This window comes from Oryzias latipes, chromosome 17, assembly GCF_053564925.1.
Source record: "Oryzias latipes strain Hd-rR chromosome 17, Olatipes_Hd-rR_3.1".
In the NCBI taxonomy this organism is placed as follows: Eukaryota; Metazoa; Chordata; class Actinopteri; order Beloniformes; family Adrianichthyidae; genus Oryzias; species Oryzias latipes.
In genome coordinates this window covers 1,886,947-1,903,314 of record NC_136253.1, presented here as the reverse complement: position 1 = coordinate 1,903,314, position 16,368 = coordinate 1,886,947, and the positions used below count along the sequence as shown (strand labels likewise).

General features: G+C 41.2%; 1 protein-coding gene across 28 annotated transcripts in view; it reads right to left on the bottom strand.

Annotated features, from left to right (window-relative positions):
- Window positions 1-16,368, bottom strand: part of pard3ab (par-3 family cell polarity regulator alpha, b) — a 363,970-nt gene that overhangs the window by 287,598 nt on the left and 60,004 nt on the right. For 25 of the 28 annotated variants that reach the window (XR_013650782.1, XM_078935589.1, XM_078935591.1 and 22 more), the window contains one exon: window positions 4,026-4,127. The exons of 1 other annotated variant lie outside the window; for it this stretch is intronic. Coding sequence is in view for 25 of the 27 variants with exons in the window: in XM_078935589.1 (XP_078791715.1) it covers window positions 4,026-4,127 (102 nt within the window). In the remaining 2 variants the exon portion in view is untranslated. Of the gene's footprint in view, window positions 1-4,025; window positions 4,128-6,121; window positions 6,161-16,368 lie in introns of those variants that run through there. 2 more of the 28 variants (XM_078935593.1, XM_078935606.1) reach the window with 2 other exon arrangements.

The following is a 16,368-nucleotide window of genomic DNA, read 5'->3' as shown; positions in this document are numbered from 1 at the left end:
AAAAGACTGATAGGTACAGCTTTCAGTTGTTCCATTAAGCTCAAAAGTACATAGATGAGAAAATACTGCAATACTACAAGTAAGAGAATTTTGCCTTCATATTTATTTTGTTTATCTTTAATTAAGGATTTACATTAAGATGACTAAAAAAGCTCAGAAAGTGACCAAATGTGACCCAACCATACAGATTTGGTGACAAAACAACAAACCATTGACTGAATGTCATGTTTAGACCTACAAGTGTAGAATGTGCAAATAAATTACAGGTATCAGTCACTGTTTATTCAGACTGGACGCATTTGATTCACTTAAAGTGAACCAGAGATGTTTACCCCGATAATCCGGAACACATTTTCAGTCTGAATACACTCAAACTGACCCAGTGGCAGACTATTTTTTATGGATTGAGTTTTTTTGGAGGATTTCTACTGTTGCTAAAAATGAAGCAGGAGTCCAGCTCTAAAAAAAATGCTCTAAAAAATGATAAAAGAGCAAAAAGTAACGGAATTATTTGATTTGTTATTTCTTATTAATATTTCCAGGTTTTCTTTGTTTTGTTCTGCAGCATGTTCATATTTGTATAATTTTGACAGAATATATTTCTATGGAGAGAAAAATATGACAAGTTATTTAAGGTTTAACTTGAGTTATTCTGGATTAATGTTCCTGTTTTTATTCATATTTATGTTCAAAAAGTTCAGATTAAAAGGTTTAAAAGTTTAGCTTTAGTGTGTTCAGTAAATGTTTATCTTCTTCGGCCCAAAACCTCAAGCGTGTTTTTAACTGAGGCCCCTGTGTGACTGAGTTTGACCCCCCTGTAATACGAGTCTAGAAAATTCATACATTTTTTGTGTAAAATGGCTAAATAGAAGATAGGGAACACAGCAGGATGTTGTCAAATTTTGTATGTGTGCGGGGGGGGGCTGGTGGGGTTACTCGCCCAGGGAGTAAGTTAGTGTAGAACCGCCACTGAACCGACCCCAATCTGGGACCAGGAACCGCTTTGGAGGTGGTGTCAGTTCATTTCCAATCTGACTGAGATTCCTCAGTCTGTTCTCAGAGCAGAGCAACTGAACCAAAACGGCCACCATAGCCGACGTAAACAGAGTAGGAACGTAGCGCCAGATGAGCCGCGGTCAAATATAAAGCAACGTTAGTCTTGTTATCAAACAGAAATAAGGGTGCCACCATTTATTTGTTTGAATTTTCAATTCAACACCGCTGAAAACCCTCCTTACATGCTTTTCTGCCTTTCATTACACGGCTCGCACTCAGCGCTGCTGTGACGTCATCCTAAAAGCTACCTTTTAACACGGTTCTTTAAAACAATGCCATAACACCACAACGATGAGACGTAACAACTCATTGAAATGTGATCGGTGAATGAAGGTTCATCAAAACAACTTTTAACGTGATCCACATCGTTTCTCACACTGTTTTTACCGACAATCTATTTCATAAACACTTAGCAGCTTACCTTCATACCTGACATCTCCTCATCACTGCAGTTGCTAGCATCTTTTGAGTCAAAGCACACAGGCACGTCTCCTTGCGAGCATGCCTCCGCTGTACCAAAGTAACAAGTAAAAAGTCTTGTTCCCAAATTTCAAAACCGGTAATCGAAATATAAAGTTTTAATAAGTGAACTATCCAGATAAGGATTGTAAAGCACAGCACATCAGTCTTTCTCTTGTTGTTTTGAACAGCCCTCGTGGTCCCCAGTCAATGACTGAAGATACAGTGAGGTCAATAAGTATTTGATCACCCTGTGATTTAGCAAGTTCTCCTCGCTGAGCAACACGGAGTTTCAGCTCCCTCCAAAGATACTCTATTGGATTTAGGTCTGGAGACTGGCTAGGCCACTCCAGAACCTTGATATGCTTCTTACGGAGCCACTCCTTGGTTTTCTTGGCTGTGTGCTTTGGGTCATTTTCCTGCTGAAAGACCCAGCCACGACCCATCTTCAACGCTCTGACTGAGGTAAGGAGGTTTTTGCCCAATATCTCACATTACAGAGCCCCGTATCGTTTTACTTATAGTAGCCTTGGAAACGGTGGTCCCAGCTCTCTTCAGGTCATTGACCAACTCCTCCCGTGTAGTCCTGGGCTGATTCTTCCCCTTCCTTAGCATCATCGATACCCCACCAGGTGAGATCTTGCGAGGGGCCCCAGTCCGAGGGACATTGACAGTCATCATTAGCGTCTTCCATTTTCTGACAATTGCTCCAACAGTTGTTCTTTTCTCACCAAGCTGCTTGGCAATTGCCCCGTAGCCACTTCCAGCTTTGTGAAGGTCTACAGTTTTGTCTCTTGTGTCTTTTGACAGCTCTTTGGTTTTGCCCATGTTGGTAGTTAGACTTCTGACTGATTGTGTGTGTGTGTGTGTGTGTGTGTGTGGGGGGGGGCACAGGTGCCTTTATGCAGGCTAACCACCTCAAACAGGTGCCACTAATTTAGAATCATGAGCAGAGTGGAGTTGGACTATTTAAAAGCAGAACAGCAGGTCTTTGCTGGTCAGAAATCTATCTGATAATCAAGTGATCAAATACTTATTTGTCACAGTAATATACAAATAAATTGTTTAATAAAATCGTACAACGTGATTTCTGAATGTTTCTTCAGATTCTGTCTCTCACTGTGGAAATGCACCTATGATGAAAATTTTAGACCCTTCCATGTTTTCTAAGAGGGAGAACTTGCTAAATCACAGGGCGATCAAATACTTATTGACCTCACTGTATCTTTAGTCATGTGGTTTTTGTTAACAAGCTTTGGTTCATGACATAATGATCTGCCTGGTGAATACAGACCAAACGCAAGGTTCAGGACTCAAACCTAGCGTTCCACGGGCCCAGACAAGCCCAAAACCTGCAGCACGTGACTATACCTTTATGTTTCAATAGCAGTTGTATGCCTCCAGCACCCAGAGTTTGTTTCAGCCCTGTGGGAGTCAGACCACAGAGGAACTTAAAAACCTCCCCCTGATTCTCAGACTGTTTCAGGTTTGGCTTAAGTTCCTGAACATAGACGGCAATATTTTAATGTACATTTGACTGCAATGCACTTCCTCCTACCTCTGCTGTACTTCTGTGTACAAAGCAGCGAGCTGATTATTTTAAAGCAAACAGAACAAACAATTACATAAATCAAACAGTAACAATAATCGCTCCATGATTGGGATTTGTGCCACTCCAAATGCAGGTATTTCTGAATGCAGAATTTGCAGGACTGACTGTTAAATGTAATCTTAAACCCATCCAGTTTATTTTTTTAAAAGGCGAAATATGAACCAATTAACTGAAACTCTTCTCTTTCAGTATAAACCAATAAAGTGTGCTCATAAATTAAATCTGCTATTAAGAATAAAATAAAAACTTACTAAATAAACGGTTTAATCTGAGACCATGATAACGTGAGGCAGCAGGCACAGGTCTACTTCCTGTTCTGTGATGTGGAACAATCAGACTAGTTAGCCCACAGACCTAAGCCTTGACTTTGTGTTGGGTTAGCACGCTGTCTCAGAAGCCATCTGTTAGTTTATTTCCTTGAAGATAGGAGAATGTGACTTTGTGACCCCACAAGCTATCACTCAGGGTGGGTTTGTCTCATGTCAGTTTCACACCTGACCAAAGGCTGCAGGGAACTATGACTGACACTGTGGGGACCTTCAGGTATTTTTTTTACTCTAAAGATATTTGTCTGTAAAACCTTTTCAGACGATGCAGCAGGGTTTCAGCTGGCCTGCTGTCTTAATTCAGACGTTCCAACAACAGAACATTCCATGGGGGGGGGCAGTCACAGATGAGCTTTCTTAGAAAAACACACGCTTATGCTTAGGATTAGACAAAAGATAAGCAGTCGGTGCAAATTTATTGAGTCTAGAAACTGTCAACAGTGGCGCAAAACAAACTCAGATAAAGAGGTTTTTGCACACAAGCAATGCTCCTGTCTGACTGATCGCCTTCCGGCAGGGAGAAGGCACAAGTTCCACAGATCCCGCAGGAACATTTCCCAAACATCACTTACCCTGTCTTTGTCGTCGGCCACGTCACAGAGCACGTCATCCAAGTCCAGGATGCCGCCATCGCCGTGCTCCAGTCGGTGGACTTGGAGCCAGTAATTAGAATCCTACAAAAGGACATTAAAATGAGGTTTTAAGTGAAATTGACATTAACTAGACATTCATCATGAATCACCACAGGATGTTCAATAAAACTTTCATTATATACCAGTCATTGGAGCAAAATTCACTTGATGGATTTACAGCAGTCCTTTGCTATATTGCAGTTCACCTCTGACTGTTATGCAGGTCTTTTTCAGTATAATTTTACATGCCTTTATTTATCTTTTTAACAGTGCGTTGTGTTCAGCATCCTGATTGGTTGTTGACACCATCAATCAATCTCCTTCATGCCATGTCTCCTGTAAAGAATGCGTTCAGTTTGCCACATTTAGACAAATCTTCATCCCCATCAGATCGTTGTTTTCATTCTAGAATATTGGACTTTTTTTCTACCAGGCTTTAAATTATGAGAGTTTAAACAAGACAGAAAAATGTGAAAAAGTTCACATCTGTCTAGGAAAAGAGGAATTTTACAGCCTTTAACATCTTTGATACTGTTTTGGTGATTTCACCTATTTTCAGGTTTTCAGAACATAACTTCTGCTTAAATGAGGGAACACGTACCACAAAGGCAGGAAGATCAGTCTGGATTACATAAAGAGGTTAGTAGGTTACACAATGACAGTGGCTGGTCAGTACAGTTTTTACCAGGTCATTACCAGGATATACATCTAGCTGAAGCAAAACTGCAAGAATCCAACTTTTATAAATTCAGAGTAATAATACACCAGCAAAATGTGGATTTGTGTTCCAGCTGTGTTTAGACAGTCCATCCATCCATCTTGTTAACGCGCCGCATCACTTTCAGGGCCACAGAGTTGCCGGAGGCTGTCTCAGCTTCTATTGGGCAAAGGTGGGGTACACCCTGCACAAGTCACCAGTCTGTCGCAAAGCAACAATTACACACACATTCTGTGAGCCAGAGCACTGTGTTTATGCACACTGGCTTTCATCTGCATGCTCCAGCTCAACGCTTAGAACCTCAAATCCACTTCTGCCAGCAAACTGTGGCGTGCCAACACTTCCGCTATAGTAGTTTCCAAACAGAAAAACAGAGAAAAAGAAAAAAAAAAGGCTAAATCTGGGAAGCGGTCTGTGTTTCTGCAACTATTGGTAAACATCAGATTGTACTTTAAATATCAGCAAAAGTATAAATCTATTGTATTTATGAGATTATGAACCTCTAAAATGTGGATAAAACAGTCATATTCAGCTCCCAGGATCCTCTGCTCCAGTGGCGGCTGCATTCCTGAGTGGGAAGTTGTTCCTTCAGCCTGGCCCTGCTGTCTGCCTGGCCTTAGCTTGTGAAAGCCTCTGGTTCCCCCCTTAGTTTGATTCTGGTTGTGTCCTTTTGTTACATTTCCTCTTGTGGTCTTTGTTTGCATTTTGAGTCATCTTGAGTTTTACCTCTCTGTCCTAATTGTATAGCTACAAAGCCTGAGAATTTAAGTTATATTGTCATTTATTCCCCCCTTTGGTGTCTTGTTGGTTATTTCCCTTTAGTTCCCTTTGATTTATTTATGTGTCACCGAATAAACGGCTGTGTGGCCAACCTTAACCCCACCCAGTTATCTTCATTTTCTTTTTGTTGCACATTTCTCCCTCCTCTCTGAAGAGGGACGTAACAATGCAACATGGCTTCATGTTGCCATTTCTCAACACTCCTATGCGCCGATTTAGAGCAAACTTGTTTCATGAAACAAAAACAGTCATACAGTCTCTGACATTTTTTAACAGCCTGAAATCCTCAAACCACAAAGAAAATCTGTCACAGACGTCATCAAAAGAGCTGAAGAGAATAAAAAAAGAGCACTTCTGGCCTCTGTCCCTTTTCACATCGGCTGTCAGCCTGTCGCTGTGGAAGTTGGCCCTTGTGACAGATGTCATCCTGTAGACTCACTGAGGGACGCTTAGTGTGAAAAACACCATTTACACTCCAGAGTTCCAGACATGTCAAAGTGGCTAAACGTCTCAAAAACGTAAGTAATAAAATACTTACATGAGCAGGAGAGGCTGATTGCATTTCAGCGCAGATTGCCTTTGAAACCAGTGATAAAATCCTTTAACATGCCTGCTAAAGGGGCAACTTTTTACTGAAAGCAACACTTGGACCTAAACGTGAGTTCTGAGCTGCCGCTCCAGCATGAACAGAAGTTGAGCTTCTGAAAAACTCTGCAGAAAAACTGAAATGACAGAGAAAAGCAGGAAGTAGCCCAACAGTCATCAGATGTGGATCAGCCAGAAAGACAATGCACAGAAATAAAGGCACGCGGGCGGCTAAAGCTGACACAAGAACAGGCAGACGGCTGGTTCCAGTTGTGGCAGGTTTATTAGCTCAGCTAAAAGTCCACAAAGCTAAATCAGGGTCAGGCAGGCAGGAGTCAATAGCAGGCATGAGATCTTCAGAGGAGAGACGGTGTAGTCAGGATCCAGGCGAGAGTTGGGGCAGGCGGCAGGCAAACAGGGTCAGGAGACAGAAGATCAGATCCAGATAGAACAGAAGGCAGAGTGGCACAAACGATCCTTGGCACTGAGTGAGGCTCAGTCCAGTACTTAAGCAGACTGGGATTGATTTGGCAAATGAGAGACAGGTGTGGAGCACACAGAAACTTTACGCTGGGGCTGCTGGGAGATGAAATACTTTCATTACTCTGGAGACTGCTGCTGCAGGTGACCAGAGAGGGAGACAGAGCTCTGAATTCTGATGATACAATTATTAAAACAGGGTTATTTTTGGTTGTTTTTGTAATAAATATCTGTTTTGGTTCGTAAAGCAAAGAAAGTGATGCACCCCACTTTAACCATAAGTTTCTCTGGAGATATTAGATAAATAGGAAAATGACCTATTAACACCTTCTCCTGCATGTGAACACACCATATGCAGATTGGACGCCAGTGACAGGTCATTGGGGTTTGTCTTATGAAGAATCCCAGTAGCAATCCTCTTACTACTTACAGCCTGCTTAAAGAAAAAGACTGGAATAGGGAGTGGTCTATAAAAAAATAAAATAAAAACACTAGCCATGTTTAACAAACAAGTCCATACAATCTATGTGAATTAATTTAGGACTATATGAAAAGGGTGTTTTTAATAAGTTCTTGTGGCTTTTTCTGATGATGGAGGACATAAAATAAGAAAATTATGCTTAAAATTGCATTTCTGGGCATTTCTTTATAAATTTGTTTTAAAATCAGGAGGTAATGGTCCCGCCCACAACTCAGCGGCAAATCTCTGACGCCGCTCTGTAGTATGGAATTACACATCTGCCATAAATTGAAGGGCCGTAAAGACAACTAAGCGGGCATATTTAGGAACTGAGTGAGTGAACCTTGCAACCTTGCTGGAGCAATCCTAACTGAACAGTGATCTTGCGCGGTCAATTCCTTTTTTGCGCGCTCATCTGGATTTACGCTCAGTGTTAAGGGGGCGTTTTTGTCACTTGTGGGGCAGGAACCCTTCTGGTTGATCTGATTGGCCGAAATTTGCACGTTATATCGGCGAGGCAGAGGGGCGGGACTGTCATTTCTCAGAGCAGGGGGGGTTAACAGGCAGCTCTTTAGCTGCATGCGCTCTCTGCCTTTTATCATATTTTCTATATACAGTACTTTCACAACCATAAGGCGAAAGTCTTACATTTTCTCCTAAATGTACAGAGCGGCCCTAATGTGTTGTTGTGTGACTTCGGTAAAGAGGACCTAGGAGAAAACAGCATGATGACGGTACGGAGAAAGTTGAGGACGTGAAAGAAGACACCACCACCCCCAACTTCGTTTTGGAAACCCTTGAAATGCAAAGAGACACGATTATGAGGCACAGTTTAAACTGCAAGCTATCAGCTACGCGGAGGAACACGGGAATAGAGCAGCTGCAGTTCGGTTAAATTAGATCTTCACAGATTCGGACTTCCTGCTTCAACAACTCTTCTGATAACCTTTCAAATGTGTCAGCAAGTATCTCTATCCTTTTGTATTAACACAGAGAGTGAACCACAAATGCATTTCTGAAGAAAAAAGATTGTTTTTATTGCCTTTTAATCAGAATTGTTCGTTTCAAGCTGTGAATGCAAACAGAGCAGCGAGCCGGCTGCTAAGGGACCGTCAACAAAGTGTAAACTCTGTGAAACACCATTCTGTAAAAATCAGTCTTCTTCCACTTTCGGCTTCTCCCATCAGGGGTCGCCACAGCGAACGAGTCGCATGGTAGATTTGGCAATGTTTTACGCCGGATGCCCTTCCTGACGCAACCTTCTCAAACCGGGCTTGGAACCGGCAGAGGTAGAGAAGGGAACAGGGAGCAGCCCGGAGTCAAACCCTGGTTTCACGAACGGAAGGCGCCGCAAACCAGCACGAGCTAAACCATTCTGTAAAAATCAGTAAACTTTTAAAAAGCGAATACATGTCTATATTTATATGAACTGGTAATGAAGACTCGTCAGCATAGTCATGCTACATTATTATTATTATACTAAATTTAGTTAGAAAGTCAACCACTGTTTTATGCTTATAGTTTTTAAAGTTTAATAGAGATATGAATCATAACATAAATGCGCAATAGCTCTGAAGATACTAAAGCTTCTGTCACCAAACCTCCTGTACTGACTAATCATGACCTTATTGTCCTACTGCAATAAAGATTATGTCATAATTCACATTTTTTATTGTTAGGAATTTTTCATATTTAAATATTGATCAGATTTGGTCAAAAATGCTCAATAGCGTTGAAGATGCTGTAGTTACTGACACAAAACCTCCTGTAGTGACTAATCATGACCTTATTTTCCTACTTCAATAAAGATTATGTAAAAAGAATTCTAGCATCTTCAGAGCTATTGAGGATTTTTGACCAAATCTGATCCATTTGTAAATCTGAAAAATTCCTAAAAAGTGAACTATTGACATATTCTTTATTTTAGTATCACAATAAGGTCATGTCAAGTTACTGATAACTTTACTCATGATTCATATCTATTAAAATTTGAAAAAGTATATGCAACAAGATAAAATAAAGATGGACTTTCCTACAAAATATGTATTGTAACAAGAATATGCATTACCATAATTTTATGAATTTTTGTGAGGTTATTGATTTTTACACAGAGGTGTTTCACAGTTCACAGAGGTTGCACTTTGTTGACGGTCCCTTGGCAGCCGGCTGCTGCATGTCTGCATTCACAGTTTGAAGCGAACAATTCTGATTAAAAGACAAAAAAAAAATCTTTTTTCTTCAGAAATGCATTTGTGGTTCACTCTCTGTGTTAATACAAAAGGATTGAGATACTTGCTGACACATTTGAACGTTGATCAGAAGAGTTATTGAAGCAGGAAGTCTGAATCTGTGAAGATCTTTCTACTTATCGAACCTCAGCTGCCAGAGAATTTAAAATAATGAATCCATGGTTCGCAAGTGGAAAACCAACTCCGACAAGACAAGAAGATGCAGCAGCAGCTGAGTTTCCACGGAAAAGGAGGTCTCCTGTGTTGGAAGATCGACTCGAGGCTCAGCGCAGCAACTTCCAGCAGATGACACTGGAAAGCTGTCCACCCCCCCCCCTTTTACCGGGACGCAGCGCAGGCGAGTTACGCCACACTTTGGGACTGCAGGACTTAAACTTGGCCTGAGGTGTCTGCTTTCACTGTTCTTTGGAGCCGCAGGGCAAAGAGACGGACGCTGATGATGAGGAAAGGGAAGCCGGCGTGTTTGATAGAAATGTAGCCCAGCTGTTTCAGATACAGAAGATGAGGACTTTGATGGATTTTAAATGCTGATTGATGACTGAAGAAATAAATCACAACCAACTCAGTTTTGCGCTCGCTGCTTTTTTAAAACACACACCAGCATGCACGTTTCACCGGTATGTGTGTTAACGTTAAATACAGAAAAAACACTCAGAACTGAAACGGCGCATTTTAATCCAGTGCTGTTCTACTGTAAGGAGAGGAGGGGGTTATGGGAAATAACATGGCTTTAATTGTATGTTTGTGTGTCCGGCAGGTCAGTGTGTGGTGTGCCTCTTTGACTATCACAGTTAGAAATGTCGTCTCTTTGTGTCAAACTTGTTCCCCCCGGGGGCGACAGTGGCTCAGGTGGTTGAGCGGGTCGTCCAATGACCAAAGGGTTGGCAGTTCGATCCCCGCTCCCACCAGCCAAAAATGTTGTTGTGTCCTTGGGCAAGACACTTCACCCTCCCTGCCTCCAGTGTGGCTCCACTGGTGTGTGAATGTGTATGAATGATCCCGGTGATGGTCAGAGGGGCCATAGGCGCGAAATGGCAGCCACGCCTCTGTCAGTCTGCCCCAGGGCAGCTGTGGCTACAACCGTAGCTTACCGTCACCAAGTATGGATGAGGAGTGAATGAATAATGGACACACTGTAAGCGCTTTGAGTGTCTTGAAAAGCGCAGATAAATCCAATCCATTATTATTATTATTATTGCCCCCCCCCCCCCCCCCCCTTAGAGGCATTCATAGAAAAAAAAGCAGATGTAAATTGGATTAAAACATTAACCAACGACCCAAAACCAAGATAAGAAAGTGCAGCGGGTGTTTTTGTGCTGTAAGTTTTTCTCATGTGAAAATCACTGAATTTGTTACCGTTTTAATGCTTTTAATCCATGTTACAACCGCCGTTCCTTTTCTATTAAAGCCCCAAAATGAAAGTTCCGCCCCGCTGCTTGACATGCAAATTTTAGGCAATCAGATCAACCAGAAAGGTTCCTGCCTCAAGTGACAAAAACGCCCCCTTAACACTGAGCGTAAATCCAGGTGAGGGCGCAAAGGAGAACTGACCGAGCAGGATCACTGTTCAAGTTAGGATTTCAGCCGTTCAGTTGTAAAATATGGGGTCGCTTGGTTAGAATTGAGCCAGCATGGTTTTAAGGTTCACTCACTCAGTTCCTAAATACGCCCGCTTAGTTGTCTCTACGCCCTTTCAATTTATGGCAGAGATGTAATTCCATACTCTGTAGAAACTATGTTCTGGAAAACTACACAGGTTTTTTTTATTTAGGCTAAAAACAGCATAATCATAATTAAAAAACCACTGGGAAGCTTTGACAGTTGATCAAAAACTGATCAGAGTGGGACATAAAATACCAAAAGTCTGGTTTGATGTAATTTTTTTTATGTGGATTAGTGTATTATTTATGATTAAACTGCAGACATTTTTTATTTAACTCCATTTATGGTCTGAATTATGTGTTAAATGTTTAAAATGCGCACAAACAGAAAAAAATGTCTTTCCACTGACAGGTGACGTCCTCACCTGTCCACTGCAGTCTATCTGGGCTTGTTGAAACATCTGACATGTCAAGCTTCCGGCCTGTTGGCCATGTTTGGAAAGCTTTGGATTCTTTCCTGCAATGATATTTTATCTGCATCAGGATGTTGTGTCAATAACAGTGTGCAGACAGGATTTCTTCTTTAGACTTTGGATCTTGTTATTTTCTTACCACAAACATTCTATATAGGGTTTTATTTTAATAATCTGTTTTGGGTGGCAATCAGGCTTATGGAATCACTTTGTGTAGCTAATTTGGTATAAAAAGCACTGTACGAATAAAGCTGATCAGTCGATTGAAGATAAGCTGCACTGCAAAGCTGCAAAACAGGTGGGAACGGCCTTGAGGCGCTGGCCACATACGTCCTGAGGCCTCTATGCCACCTTCTGGGATGAAAAAAATGAATGAAAAGCTCTAAAATGCCAGTTTAAGTTGCTTTTGTCTAGCGAACCTCTGAAGACAATCTTCTGAATGTATTTTGTTGATGTCAGAGTATGGCAAAGCATCCTAAGACCAGACAAGGGGAGGCCACATCAAAAGAACACTTTCTGTTGAAACTGGGTGTTATTTTCTGAAGAGATCCACAAAAAGGCGACGCTTGAAAATAGAAAGGAAGTCATAAATCCGGGTAATTTCTGTCAGTACCAGAGGCTGGTGAAGGAGTAGTCTCTAACTGCTTTCATGCCACAAACTGCTTTAATGTAAGACAATAGTTTAGCGGACTTGCCTGTACGAGGCTGATGGGGGCATCTGAATTTGGGGTATTTTGCCTTGTTTCATTTAACTATTGAGGGTTAAGGCCCGTACACACTGGGACGAATATTCGCCACGTTTTTTGTGTTCACACCCAGGCGATTTTCACTGACGGTGAGCCGAGCGAACATGCAATTTCATTCCCTGACATTAGATGGCGCTTAATGTAAACAGAAATACTCCTGTACACAAGGTGGCGCTGCGCAACTTTACGCTTCTTAAAGTCGCTTTTCACTCAGAAGAAGAGAGCAAGTATTTACGCGCTTGTCAGAATCATACAAAGAAAACATGAATATTTCAAGCAACAGTAGCTCCAACTGGTGCTTGGTTCAGGGATATTTTAGAATGTCCGTCATTATTTCTTCGCGGCAGTGTAGACGCTACTCGGCGTCTATCTTCTTCTCTGGTATGAGTGCTCAGCAAGGCAGTTTTGTGTTTGAGCGCCCCCAAGTTGTGTTTTACTGTAACTTCAGAGGCTCCAGACACGTGTGCAAAAGCGCCATTCTCATTGGTCGAATAGATTTCGACGCGACGCGTCAAAAAAACAAAACGAACCCGAGGCGTTTTTATTTTTTGACGCTTTGACGTGTGGCGTTTTTTCGCGTCGGTGTGCACACTCTCATTGGTGCCCTTTGTTTAGTCACGAGGCGTTAAACGTCGGCGAAAATCGCGCGCGAAATTAGTCCCGGTGTGAACGGGCCTTAAGGTTTATTTTTATTCTCTGTAAAATGTCTGCAGCTGCTTTAAGCTTTATTTTTAAACTAGAGTTCCCGTAAGAAACTTAAAAATGTGATATAGATTTTCCCATTAACCCATAACTAAGTAGAAACTAAAAAATCAGACACCATCTTCAGCCTCGTCAGACTTTTAAGGTGCGATGGATAAATACAAACAAAAAAAGTCACTAAAACTGGTATTTTCTTAATAAAATAATAAACATGAATCCCCTGTTTAAGCAACTTTAATAGCAACCTGGTAATTTTAGACAGCCGACTCCTAAATAATATGCATTATTATTGTCAGATGTCAGAGCTATGTCTCTCCCTCTGGTCACTGGTGGGAACCATCTCCAGAGGTCTGTATACACTTCATCTCCTAGCAGCCCTAGTGCCCAGTTTTTGGATGCCACACACCTGATTTTCATTTGCAATCACTCACAGTATCAAATCAAATCAAATCAACCTTTATTTATATAGCACTTTTCCAACACATGTCACTCAAAGTGCTTTGCATAAAATATAATCAGCATTCTTAAGCAGTGCATAGAGCAGGGGTGTCAAACATACGGCCTGCGGGCCGTATCCAGCCCGCCAGATGGTTCAATCCCGCCCAGTCATGAAGAGTAAAAATTATAAAAATGTTTAACAAAAACAAACACGTTTCTAGTCCATTCCTGTGGCAAGTTATGATTTTTTAAAGAAATAACCGAAATGCGCAATTCCGCCACTAGGGGGAGCAAAGGGTGAGCAAAAAAGTGGAAACAGCATATCTTTGCACCTGCCAAAAGTGAAACCTAATGGCTCTGTGTCTGAATAAGATGTAGTTTAATTCCCCGCAAGCCCCACTGCTGTTACATTGTTATAAGAATGGTCAGTAGTGACACACTAATGACCAAAATTTTGTCAAAAAGAACAAAAGGATTGAAGTAAAGTGCAGAGCTTTCCAGGAAAAATGGACAAAGTTTTATTTGTTTACGGAGTTGAATGTAAAACCTGCGTGCTTGTTATGTCATCAACAGGTGGCAGTGCTCAAAGAATATAACATTCAGCAACACTATGAGACAATGAGGAAAGTTTCACCATTTGCAGTTAAGAAAAGAGAGGATATACCAACTAAAAGGTGGACTGAAAAACAACCGTCTGCATTTACTGCAGCGTGACGTCAGTGATGGAGCAGTGACAGACACCTGATTGCAGACAAGTTGGAGCAAACATCCAAACCATTTTCAGATGCTGAACCTATTGAAAAATGCTGAAGGCTGCAGAAGTCTTGTTCCCAAAAAGCAGCCTGTCAAGGATTATGATTACAGATCCAACATCTCTGAGGAGACTTGGGCGCCATATTAAGGAATCCAGTCATTTATTGTATTTTCAGTCACTATTAATTAAAGCACAAATACAGATATTGCACAACTGTGCATATTTATTAGAGGTGCTGAAGAGATCGTCATAGAAGAGTTTCTTGAGTTGATGGACATAACAACAGCTGATGACAGTCAGCTCTCTAGTTACTGTGCCAGACTATGTTGGAATGAACTGGTCATGTGATGTCAGTCTGGTAACTGATGGCACCCCATCAAAGGTCAGGAAGAAGTCAGGGGTTGCCACAAAATTCAGGTAGAAACCAGGAAAGATTCTTGGACATTTCATTGTGTTTTGCTCACTTGAATGACAGTAAATATGTTTCTGCACAGGATCTGAATCCTGATATTGATGGCTGGCTGAAGTTTGAGGAGAGAAGGGAGGTAAACTCCAAATTCTTGTTATGTTCACAAATGTTTGCAAGTTTAATTTAGTTTAATTTTTCATTGATTTGCACGTTTACATTTTAGGCATGCGTTTCATTTCTTTTTCCGTAGCCCCTCTTGAGTTTATGATAAGGATTGATTCAGTGTCAGATGTAAAATATTCAGTCTGAATCAAATTAAATAAACCAATTTTTCTAAGTGAAATGCATTTTATTTTACATCCATTGGACTCTGTGAATGAATGTTTAATAATAAGTGATTAGGCTATCATGTTGGCTGAGGCATGTTTTCCAACTGAGTAAAAAACAAACAAAAAAAAACAGTTTTTTGCTTTTATGTTACTGGTCCGGCCCACTTGGGATCAGACGCCTTTAATGCGGCCCCCGAACCAAAATGAGTTCGACACCCCTGGCATAGAGCCTCACTCAGTGCGAAGTATTTTTTGTGCCACGCTACCTTCATTACCAACAGTTATATACTGACCTGACCAGATCTTCTGATTTACTATTTCTGTTTCGTCTTTGACTCAGTCTGCCTGCCGCCTGTCCATTTTCTCGCCCGGATCCTGATTATTCTTATTTCTTCTCTGATGCTCTCATTGACCCCTGCCTGGCTGACCCTGATTTAGATTTGTGGACTTATAACTGAGCTAATGAACCTGCTGCATTTGGAACCAGCCGTCTGCTTGTTTTGTGACAATTATTGTGTTGTGTGGGGACAACTGTCACAATAAATCTTTATTTGGAGTAAAGACTCCTGGTTTTTGTCTGTTAAATGCAGATTTCTTTTATTTTGATGTCTTCTTTTGTTTCCTCACTGGCAATTTTCAGCCAAAATTAACTTTCTATATACATCTGTTTTTTTTTTTGTGAAATTTGCTATCTCTGGGGTTTTAATTTAGCAGTCAGCGCAACCACTTTAAGAAATTAGCGGATGGATTTCCAACACGTGACCGAGCGACTTGACATGCATCACAAATGAGTCGGATTTGGTAGTTTTCCAAAATAAAACTTTCTTCAGAATCAGATTATAGATTAAACATGCTGGGTTTTTTTCTCTGCAGCCCGTAACTGTCCCAAAGATTGTATCGGCCTGTGGATCGGGGGTTAGGGACCACTGAGATAGAGTATGGCAGGGACTGTTTTGAGAGCAGCATCACAAGTTCATCTCATCCTCCCAAACAGTCTCTACCTGCAGAGGTGTCGCAGAGAGGAATAATGACAACACGCTGTTCATGATTGGGTTATTCCACACAACACACTGAAATAAAACCTTAGCAGAGACAGAACAACGTGTGCTTGAGCATAAATTAATGTCTTTTCTTTCATGAATGACAAGGCTTAAACCACAAACCAAGAACTGTTTACTGAGCATTTGATTGAGAAATTCCCCAGAAAATCTTCAAGGGTTTTACTATTTTGTGCTTCTATCCAGTGCTTCTCTGTGCTTCTTTACTTCTTTATGCAAAAACATTTGTAGATAAAATAGATTAATTATCTCTAAACAACATAAGATGAAGGTAACTGATATAGAAACAAAGACTTTGATAATCCTCAGGAGAATCCCCAATTGTTGTTTGAGGTGAAGAGTGGTTCTCAGAACAATGGTAGCCGGGTGCCTCTGCTTCGTTCACACTGCAGGCTGAAACGACCCAATTCTAATTTTTTTTGCCCCTATTCAACCTGTATCTGATCTTTTCATGACAGTCTGAACGACACAGATCTGATCTTTTCAAATGTGACCCAGGCC